Source organism: Panthera uncia, chromosome E1, assembly GCF_023721935.1.
Source record: "Panthera uncia isolate 11264 chromosome E1, Puncia_PCG_1.0, whole genome shotgun sequence".
Classification (NCBI taxonomy): Eukaryota; Metazoa; Chordata; class Mammalia; order Carnivora; family Felidae; genus Panthera; species Panthera uncia.
Window position 1 is genome coordinate 45,488,059 of NC_064814.1, and position 11,765 is coordinate 45,499,823.

The 11,765-nt window shown below is 39.2% G+C and overlaps 1 protein-coding gene and 1 pseudogene across 1 annotated transcript; one reads left to right on the forward strand and one right to left on the reverse strand.

Moving 5' to 3' along the window:
• Positions 1-3,349: 3,349 nt before the first annotated feature.
• LOC125926149 (olfactory receptor-like protein DTMT) lies at positions 3,350-4,298 on the forward strand (annotated as a pseudogene).
• A 4,776-nt stretch (positions 4,299-9,074) lies between these two features.
• LOC125926894 (olfactory receptor 1D5) lies at positions 9,075-10,055 on the reverse strand. Its single transcript, XM_049636798.1, has one exon. It carries the CDS (start codon positions 10,014-10,016, stop codon positions 9,075-9,077), a length of 942 nt encoding a protein of 313 aa, XP_049492755.1. The 5' UTR covers positions 10,017-10,055.
• Between the last annotated feature and the right edge of the window lie 1,710 nt (positions 10,056-11,765).

Sequence of the window (11,765 nt, forward strand, 5' to 3'; positions counted from 1 at the left end):
TTAGAGATGTTTTGCTGAGAATGAAGGTGGCCTTGCTTGCCACATTCTATAAGATTTGCCTGACCAGGACTCTGCCTGGCTCTCACCCCAGCCCTTGCATTCTCTCCCCCAATAATATGTGACAGTCACACTGAACTTCCTTGAGTTTCCTGGGTATGCCATGTTTTCTTTAACTCTTCAATCTTAAATAACACATGTTACTTAGTTTGCTGACAGCACCATTTTCTTTCCATCTATCCTTGTCATCCAGTTGCCTCACAGAGATCCAAGATCCAAGACAGTTGTCAAGTGTGGCTAGGTGTGGCTGGGGAAATAAGGAGGGAGTGACTGTCTGTGTTTACAGACGATGGTTAGATTTCATCATTAAGTGACAAGTGATGTGTGAAAATAGCTCACAGTCACTTTTCCTAAATGTAGCAGGCAGAAATTATGGGACTGAATTATTGAATAAGTTGATCAATAAAGAACTTTTCTTTTCCTGTTTTAAAGATAATATTTCTGAAGCAATAATCCAAAACAAAAAAAAAAGTTATCACTCTTAAGCACTTCTGGAGACAAATACTTCAAGAGTGAAAATAATGAAGTCAAAGAAGGAAGAGGTCTTCTGGGCTCTGGTAGCTAAGGCAGAGGTCCTGGTGGGACTAGGGCATGAACTCTTTTCTTTGTTGCCTGTTCCCCTACCCAAAGATGGCTAGTAATTAAGTAGTCCCTGCTTCATACTTCCTAGGGGATTTGTCCCAGGGAGGTTTGAAATTTACTTTGTTTGTTATTACTGTCCTCCCCCACCATGTAGGTTCCACTGGGACCCATTGTCCCACAGGCCCAGGAAGTCAGAATGAGAGAAGTGAGAAAGGACAGCGTAGACTCAGGCAATGACTACAATCTGAATCTGTATGAGTTTATAATGAATAAAAGAGCGAGGGGTCTTGGGCCAAAGCCCTGAAGTCTCCTTGAGACATACGTGATAAGTTAGGCTGGAGGGTATATGTCTTAGGCTTCTTCCAACCTTAGCATTCATATTACTGAGGTTTTATGATGTGACTCTACGGGATTGTTCTTCAGGCAGTCTAAAAATTAAGAAAACCTGCTCAACATTCTAGAAATAGCTTGATTAGTATCACCAGATTCCATCTCATTATTTAAAATAGTATCTATAAGTATTTCACAACAGAGTCCTCTATGTTTCACGAAGAGTTTTCTCAAAAGAGATTTCATTTTACAGTAGCTTTGTGAGGTAGTCAGGGAGAAGGCGGTATTGGCATTTTAAAGGTGAAGCACGTAGAATGTGAGGGGTAGGTAAAGTTCATATGGCTCTTCAATGGCAGCATTTGTAAGTAATATCTGAGTTGTTCTCCTAATCAGGTATTTTATAGAATAGATGGACCCTACTTGTTTCTCAGAGAAAGGAATTCCTGAAGAGTCAGAGATGGATCCTCCCCCCACTAATATGTAGTAACAGATCTTTCCTGTGTCCAAGTGTGGAAACACATGCATATGCCTGTTTTAGCCCCATGACCTTGGTGAACAGCCTGCAGTGAGTGCACTCTTCTCTCTCTTCAGGGTTAGGAGATGTTTTTCTCATCCCGAAATGCTCTTGGTTTTTCTTGTCAATCCTGACTCACACTGTGAGAAGGGTGTCTGGAGGAGACCAGAAACTAGAGCCAAGAGATTGGAAATTATCCTCATTCTTTTTGCTCTTCCATGATCTCTCAACTTCCACTTCCATCTCATTTCTTCCTGCATCAATACTGATATTTTGTGGGGCAAATACCTGATTTTTCTGTGTGGGGTAAATTTAAAGGAAAAAAATGATAGCACTGTTGTTTGGGTAGATGGGTGTAAGCCATATAGCAGGATATCTTGAGATGGGGTAATATTGTGACCTGGGGGAGGAATTCTGGACAGTCTGTAGTGCCGTATCTGAAAATCAATACAATGGATTTAGATAAGGGAGCTATGATTTGGAAGGCTTCGGTGTCAGTGAATGTTTCAACCTCCACTATTTTTGGTGAATGCTGAAACAAATAAGAAATCCCTTGGGTTGTCATAAATTTCTTTCCCTTCCTTCCTTCCTCCCTTCCTTCTTTCGTTTCTGTCTGTCTCTGTCTCTGTCTGTCTCTCTCTTTCCTCACATTGTTCTAGATGCTAGTGTTTGGCTGTGAACAAGATAGAACCTCTCCCTATCCTTAAAGTCTAGCAAAGAGAAAATAATCGCTATTTAATGGTCTGGAGGGTGAATTACTAGGTTACAGGATGGAATGAGGTGGAGACAGCATGTGTCAGGGAATGGAAAATGTGATGTCATATGGTGGGTGACAGCAGGATGCCTTTGAGAAAATGAGAAATACTTGGTACAGCTGGAGTGGAGAGAGGGCTAGACATGAGCTAATTGATCTGACGAAATAGGGTCTTGTGGGTCATGTAAACCGGTTTGGACTTTATGTTAATGGAAAGAGGAAACTCTTCAATTAGAATAGTGACACAAGCAGGTTTGACTTATAAAAAGAATGATTCTGGATAATGTCAATGGGATGGAAGGGAGTGAAGGTAAACGTGGAGAGACCAGACTTGTTGTGATGGTTCAGTTGAGGAAAATGACCTGAATGGTGGCTGTGGGATATGTAGCCCACATACGAGAAGTGTATGTACGTGGGATATGTATACGAGAAGTGAGAAGAAAGGGAGACTGGTAACATACAGTAAATGCATAAGGAGCAGGAAGAGAGGAAGGGGTCAAGGACGGCTCTCAGGTTTGACTCGAGTACCTTGTAGGCGGTACTGTCAGTCACCGAACTAGAGCTACTGGGAGTGGAGCCCCTCTGGGTCAAGGAAGACAATAAACTAAATTTCACAAAGATTGGTTTCAGAGTAACAATGAGCCATGCAGGAAGATGGCCATCAGAGAGCTGAACACCCACGTCTATAGCCCAGACGAGCTATGTGGGCTGGATAAATACATTTGGGATTCACTGTCATATTTAGGGGAAGTGTAGGAGGATTCTGAGGACCACCAATATTCAAACGATGACTGAACAGGAGACGTTCTCTAAGGACTCTGTGAAGGCATTCCAAGGGAGATAGGAGAAACATGAAACTGAGGTGTCACCACAGCCAAGAGATGGGAGAGTTTTAAGAAGGAAGAAGTGACGATTAGTTTTAAATGTGATATGTTATCCGATTTAGAGACATGGAGGCCATTGTATTTTCAGTAGAGTCAGCTGCCACCTGTGCCTATATTCTCACTCATCCACCATTTGACAATAGGCCACTTGCAATGGAAATATATTTATTTCTTATACTTGGATTTTAGGGTCTGTTATTTTCTTCATAAATATAATAGAGTCACAGAATGACAGAGAGGAACCAAACTGTCATCTCAGAGTTCCTCCTTCTGGGCCTGCCCATCGAACCAGAGCAGTGGAATCTGTTCTGTGCTCTGTTCCTGGCTGTGTATGTTACCACCGTCCTGGGGAACCTTCTCATCGTCGTCCTCATTCGCCTGGACTCCCACCTCCACGTGCCCATGTATTTGTTTCTTAACAATTAATCCTTCTCTGACCTCTGCTTCTCCTCTGTCACAATGCCCAAACTGCTGCAGAACATGCAGAGCCAGGTCCCGCCCCTCCCCTATGCCAGCAGCCTGGCCCAGATGTATTGTTACTTGTTTTTTGGAGTTCTTGAGAGCTTCCTCATTGTTGTCATGGCCTATGGTCGCTATGTGGCCATCTGTTTTCCTCTGCACTACACCACCATCATGAGCCCCAACCTCGGTCTCTCCTTGGTGGTGGTCCTGGGTGCTGACTACTGCCCATGCCATGTTGCACACCCTGCTCATGGCCAAGCTGTCCTTCTGTGCCGACAACATAATCCCCCACTTTTTCTGTGATATGTCTGCTCTGCTGAAGCTGGCCTGCTCTGACACTTGAGTCAATGAGTTGGTGATATTTATCATGGGAGGGCTTCTTCTCGTCATCCCATTCCTACTCATCGTCATGTCTTATGCACGGATTGTGTCCTCCATCCTCAGGGTCCCTTCTGCCAGGGGCGTCCTCAAGGCCTTCTCCACCTGTGGCTCCCACCTCTCTGTGCTGTCTCTCTTCTATGGGACAGTTATCGGTCTCTACTTGTGCCCTTCAGCTAATAATTCTGCTGTTGAGGAGACTGTCTTGGCCATGATGTACACTGTGGTCACCCCCATGCTGAATCCCTTCATCCAAAGTCTGAGGAACAGAGACATGAAGGGAGCCCTGGGAAGAGTCTTTTGGAAAAAGAAAGTATCTTTCTCTCTAAAATGGTAACAATTTGGATTTTTACATTATTTAATTCAGTGGGTATAGTAATGTTGATAATGGAATATGACTCTAAATCAGTGTTTTTTCTCCCTTAATTTTAAAGCTATCAAATTTTCTGTTCAGATAGAAACCCTATGCTAAAGGCAAATATGAAAATATGGTAACTACTTAGCTGGTTTCAGGTAGAGTTGGGGGCAGGAAACCAGTTTGATGTGAATCCATATTTCCCTTTTGCCAGGTGGAATTGAAGTTTGAAAATAAGACTTATATACCTTTGTGCAAAACATCTATTATTCATTTCAATTCCGAAATTGTCTTCTTCCAACATCACTGTCATCATTGCTTTTCTTCTTGCTCAAGAATCCTCAGTGATGCACTCAAGTGAAGAAAGAATAAAATCCAACCTTTCTTTCTCACAGAACACGGAGAATCCTGGAGTTCTCAACTTCTCTATACACCTCACTCTCCACTATGAATAAAAGCACTTCTTATTTCCTTCTCTCCATCCATATGCTCACCTCATTCTATCCTTTGATTTTAATTTTATTTTTTGAGCCAGATCAGAAAAATTGTTCTTTACAAAAGAGAATAAGTAGCAAACGCTTGTTGGGTGCTTTTGAATGTGTCGGGCACTTTTCCAATCTATTAGTCTACCACCTCTATGATGCTGGTCCTACGGTCATCCTCATTCTATAGGTAAAATGATAGAAAGGTTAATTTACTGCCCAACATCACATAAGAAGTTAAGATTGGAACCCAGGCAGTTTGGCGTGTAGCCCAAGATCCTCATGACTACACTATACTGCATCTTGAAACTACCAAACTGTACTCCCTCCATTGTAGTGGTGCATTCTGTCCAGTTCTAGTCATTTGTCAGTAGATCATGCTTTCACATATTTCTTTCATGTCTTCATTTTTCTGATTGAATTATGATGATACATAATCATAAAGTATAGAACAAGAATTGTAAGCCCATATTCCAGTGGCCAAGCAGGTAATGTACATGAGTGTTAAGTAAGCCAGACGCTTACCGCAAGGACGCCTGGGGGGCTCAGGTGGTTAAGCATCTGACTCTTGATTTTGGCTCAGGTCATGATCTCATGGTTTGTGAGTTTGGGCCCTGCATCAGGCTCCATGCTGATAATGCAGAGCCTGCTTGGGATTCTCTCTCTCTCCCTCTCTCTCTCTCTTACCCTCTCACATGTGCACACACACACACTCTCTAAATAAATAAATAAATAAATAAATAAAAGAAAAATCAACTGCAGAAATATGATCAAAGATTTTTTATTTTATTAATATATGGAATATGCATTCTCTCTCCCTCTGTGCCCTTCTTCCACGTGCGTGGGTGCGTGTTCTCTCTCTCTCTCTCTCTCTCTCTCAAAATAAACTTAAAAAATAAAATTAGTGAGAAAGAATGGCTTATTTCAGTGGTGTGCTGGTATATGTTTCACAGGGTCTCTGGAAAATAAAATGGCCCTGGTTTGTAGGGGCTGCCCAGTTCCTGTGGTGTAAATACTCCTATAATGGCCAGTTTCAAGCAACCAATGTGAAGTCATCAACGCTTGAATTGGAAAAAGAAATATAGTAGCACACCATTATAAAGTATTTTTACCCTACAGATAAAGTAGATGTTAATCTTACAAGCATAAGTCATTTAAAATAATTAGGAAGCAATGATTTCTGAGTATTTGTTACCTTTCTTTTAGTAATGATTTATTTCATTCTAAGTTTGTATAATTTAACTTTTAATAATGCCTGTGTTTCACAGTCAGCTTGCAAAATGCCAGAAAATGTAATAATCTCTCAGGAGCCAGTATGAACCAGCTCTAGCACACCACTGGTTTATTAAATCTTTGTTGGGATGTTTAACTAGTGGTGGGGAGGGATGAAGTTGGGTCTGTATTCATCATGTACAAAAAGTCATTGTACATCATCATCATCAACTCAAAAATATATGCCACTGGAGATGATACTTAAACTTTGATATTGAATAAATTATAAGTGAAAATAGAAATACTTAATTATTAAATACATTATTGTATTTTGTAACTCCTTTGATTTGGAAGCAAAACCTGGCATCTTTTCTTCTGAGCAAGATGTCAGTGTGAAGTCCTTTGTTTTATCTTGAATTGTTTAGTGGAGAATTTAGGATTGGGTCCATTAACTGGGAGTGATATTTAGATTTTTTTTTCCTGTTTAATAATACAAGATCTGTTCACAACCACATGCACTTTGAATATGGATCAAATCTGTGTACAAACATTTATATAGTTAGTGTCACTTTTCTGGAGGCATAAGTAGAATTCTAATATTCCAATGTTGTCATAATATTTTTCAGTATTTTTCAGTATTTTTCAGTATTATGTTGCACAGTGTTCCATTAACTTGAATTTTTGCTCTTCATTTAGTGTATTAGTTGGGAAAGGTAAACTAATATGTTCATATAACATATAATGTTATTTTATTGTCATAAAATTGGGAATAAATGAACATTTTACAAGAACTCATCATTCAGCTCCTTAATTTTGTATATATAGAGCGGTCATTATTTTCATTCATGTAAATGTATTTTAACTATGGTGAGTAGTTTGCATTATTCTTTGCCAAATTATGTTTTCAAAGTACAGTTTTTTCAAAAGGAATCAGTCAATTGAATAATATATTTGTGCAATTATTTGTGACTGTATTTGCAGAGAAGTATTCACAATGTATTCAGACATGATTTGCATGTCAAGATAACCCCATGTATTGAATCAAATCTTCACAAGTGATAGGGGAGGTTTTTAAAAAATTATTGTGTAACATGAGTAACTCATTTTCTTTAAACATTTCCAAAACCTTTTTTGGTCCCATATCTGACCTTCACATAGTGCCACAGGCTACCATATTGTTTATTCAATTTTTAAAGGTTTTTTTTTTAATGTTTATTGATTTTTGAGACAGAGAGAGACAGAGCATGAACGGGGGAGGGGCAGAGAGAGGGAGACACAGAATCCGAAACAGGCTCCAGGCTCCGAGCTGTCAGCACAGAGCCCGACGCGGGGCTCGAACTCACGGACCGTGAGATCATGACCTGAGCTGAAGTCGGCCGCTTAACCGACTGAGCCACCCAGGTGCCGCTGTTTATTCAATTTTTAAAGTGGAGCACTGGCCAGCTAGTTCAATTCATGGGAACGTATTCAGTTTATGATATAATTACTATTCTATTAAGCCTTTTAGTTTCAAAATTGTAGCATTGAAAAATATAATAAATGACTCAAGTTAGGTGTCACTTCAGATTTATTTTTTTTAATTTTATTTATTTATTTTAAGTAATCTCTACACCCAATGTGAGGCTCAAACTCACAACCCTGAGACCAAGAGTCACATACTCCACCAACTGAGCCAGCCAGGCACCCTGGGTTTAATTTTTAAAAACAAGTTTGATAATATCACCAATACTATCAGAGAGCAGTTTGTAGTAGACTTACTAATTTTGACCAGCTAACATTAAAATCTTGAAGTTTTGTTTCTCTAATAAATATATAACTAATTTCTTGATATTGTGTCAAATAGGGAATCTTTTCCAAAGTTTCTTTGGAAGGATCAAACTTTTTATCAACATCACAAATAAATATAGTGAATTCAGTGGTATTATTAATGTTTATATTCTCATGTGGCAAAGCACGAATGCTGCTTTCTGTTTGAAGCACATAATTTTTGCTAAATCCCAAAGACCGTCATTTACTACTCAAAATCTCTAAAAAGTGTGAAGCCCAATTGTTTCATTGAATACAACAGCATTGCACAATATCATTGTTCATTTTATAATCATATTGAAAAATGAATGAAAAACTTCAGGCTTCTTTTTGCTTCTTAAACTTTTCATATCATAACTTTTTTTCTACACTGATCGTTGTAAGATTCATTTAATGTAAAATAGGTTTGACACAGGTGCTCTTTTAAGCTTTTAATTTAAGCTTTTAATTGCTTGCTAATTAAACGTGTTGGGATACAGTATATTCCAGAATGAAACACTCGTGTTTTTTCCCCCCAAAATACAATTATTTTTCCATTTTTGGTATCTGCAGCGAATCCAGAAAATATTACCTTCTTCTGAGAAAAGCAATGCCAAGAAGGCAATGATACATGCTGACGAACTGGAGAGTTTATGCCGTGTCTGAAAGGACAAAGTGCTACCAAGCACAGGAGGTTGCTTTTGGGTGGGAATGTAGGCCCAGGACCACAATACCTCCCAGCTGTTTGACCCCATGTCTGATCTCTGTTAGTATAGATGCCCAACATTTTGTGTATCCAATTTATTAAGCAAAGCATTGTCCAATTCTTAGGAGGACATTCTGTTAAGCATAATTATTAAACTATTAACTATAGATTTGGATTTTTATGACAATCTTTCAACTTCTAGTGTTATGTCTTATAGGTAGCATATAGTTGGGAATATTTATTTTATCCATTCAGACATTGTATATCTTTTAGTTGGTGAGTTTATCCATTTACATGGATTCCACAGCATGGTGGCAATATGATACCATGGCCACATAAGTTGAAGGTTCTTATTTGCAAAATTCTGGTATTAGTGTTAGTGTTACCTTACTTATTTTGAAGGTTTTTTGGTCAGGGGATCTTGCATTATACATACATGCCTTTCCTTCACCACGGATACATAAATTCATTCTGAGCTGGAGCTATGTCCTAATCACTCCTGTGTCTCCTATAAGATAATGCCTTGCATGTGGTAGAAAATTCCCAGTATCCACTTCAGTCTCCAAAATTACCTCATGTCACCTTCCGGAAGGCTTTACCTAGAAGCAGTCTTCCCAGAGCCCCATGCATGTCCTTGTTCCTCAGGCTGTAGATGAAAGGGTTCATCATGGGCGTCACCACAGCATACATTACTGTGGCTACTGAGTCCTTCATGGAGTAGGATTGGAGAGGCTGCAGATATACCATACAAAGCGTCCCATAGAAAAGAGAGACCACAGCCAAATGTGAAGCACAGGTGGAGAAGGCTTTGTATTTACTAGAGGCTGAAGGTATTTGGAGGATGGTTCTGACGATACGAATGTAGGATATCATCATGAACCCAAAGGGGGTGAGGAAGATAAAGATGCCTGTGGTAATCAGCACTATGTGAATGATCTGGGTGTTGGAACAGGCCAACCTCAGCAGAACATACATCTCACAGAAGATGTAGTGGATCTTCCGGGAACCACAGAAGGTCACCTTGGTCATGAAGAGGGTGAGGGTGAGGCCATAGAGGAGAGAAAGTGACCAACACAAGGTGAGGAGCAAAATACAGAGCCCAGGGCTCATGGCTGTGACATAGTGGAGGGGGCGGCAGATGGCCACATAGCGGTCATAGGCCATCGTAGCCAGGATGAGATTGTCCAGTGTCACCAAGGAGACCAAGAAGTAGAGCTGTGTCATACACCCCGCATAGGAGATGGCTTTGTTCTGGGACTGAAGGTTCACCAACATCTTGGGGATTGTGTTGGTGACAAAGAAAAGGTCGGTGAAGGAGAGGTTGGCCAGGAAGAAGTACATGGGAGTGTGCAAGCGGGGGTCAAAGCTGATGGCCAGGATGATGAGCACATTTCCCACAACTGTGACCAGGTACATGGATAGGAACATCCAGAACAGGACTTGCTGCTGCTCAGGACTCTCTGAAATCCCCAGGAGTAGGAAGTCAGAGATTCTAGTCTGGTTGCCTCCATCCATTTCCCCAACTGTCTACAATATCAATACCACCAAATGTCTGCTAAGTGTCCTCTATTGAATAAGTACATTCAGATGAGCAAAACAAATGATTTTCTTAGCATTAAAAATATCTTAGTTTTATAAAAATATCATTAAAATAGACTCAATTTTATAATTTTTTTAAACAAGAAAGAAATAACAGACACAGAAACAGAACATGGAAAACCTTTATGAACCTTAATCATTCCAGCAACTGCTAATTTGGCATACTCAATGTTCTAGGAATTATGTCTGTGTCATATATGAAATCTTATTGTCTTAAATACTCTTGCGGTGCTTAAAGATGATATGTAGTGCATATTGCATAGGTGTTTCAATGATATTTTATATACATTATAAAAATGGGTATTACACAAAAGAACAAAAAAGAGTAAGTAAAAGTATTGGAAAAGAGAAAGAAAAATAATTATTTGCTGAAATGAGAATTTATCTGGGAAATCTAAGACAATCAACGGCTAGGCCATTAGGAATAAAAAGGGTTTACATTGGACTGGACAATCACACAATACGTGGACCCGAAACTAATGGCACTCGTAGTCATATCATGTAGTTAGTAAGATTGCATTGTCAGAACACTTGAATTCCAGCCTGAGTGCTACCACCAGTCAGTTGTCTGGTAAATCATTCGTGCTCTTTAATAGCCCATTTCTTCATGTGAAAATTAAGTCACAATGTGCTTAACACAGAGCGCTTGTCTGCAGTGAGCAGTCAAGAAACATTGCCTATTGTCATTACATGTAGACAATCATCAGAAGTAGGATAGAAGCTGAGGTGAAATAATTGCATCCACACTATCACCAAACAGATCTATGCATTGAGATGTTAACAGGAATCAGACTGGACCTTCACCATCTCCAGTGAGGCATGTTGTGTACATTTAAGAATAGATATACCATGGTACCAAACAGAAAGATAAATTTGTGGCACTGGTGCATATTTCCTTGAATTAATCTAAATTTAATGTATTGAAACATAAAATTCTAACACGGTTTTTAAGAAATAAAAGATAATCTAAATGTCATCTACAAATACGCATGAAAATAAGCTAAGAAAATGTAGAAAAAACAGAGTGAGGAGACACTTGCTCTGTGAAATATCCAGGACTCTAAAAATAAAAGATTGTATTAAGGCTAGAATGAAAGATGAATAGTGTCATTGACTGATGAATAGATAAAGAAGATGTGATATATATATATATATATGCGCAATGGAATATTATTCCTCCATAAAAAAGAATGAAATCTTGCCATTTGCAACAACGTGCATGGAGCTAGAGAATATTATGCTAAGTGAAATAAGTCAGTCAGAGAAAGACAAATACTATATGATTTCACTCATATGTGGAATTTAAGAAACCAGACAAATGAGCAAAAGGAAAAGAAGAGAGAAAGAAAGAGACAAATTAGAAGACAGACCCTTAATTATAGAGAACTGCTGATAAGCAAAGGGGAGGTAGATGGGGCGATGGTTGAAATAGGTGATGGGGATTAAGGAATGCACTTGTGGTGAGCACCAGGGGTGGTATGGAAAGGTTGAATCACTATATTGTATACCTGAAACTAATAATACACTGTACGTTTACTAAATGGAATTAAAATAAAACTTAAAAAAATTAAAAAGGAAACTTCAAAAAAACATGTTCATAGAACTAAAGGAAAACCTGTTTAAAGAAGTAAAAGAAGGGGCTCCTGGGTGCCTCAGTCGGTTAAG

Bases quoted from the DNA above. Each gene is read 5' to 3' on its own strand.
- LOC125926894 (XM_049636798.1), bottom strand. From the start codon at position 10,016: ATGGATGGAGGCAACCAGACTAGAATCTCTGACTTCCTACTCCTGGGG.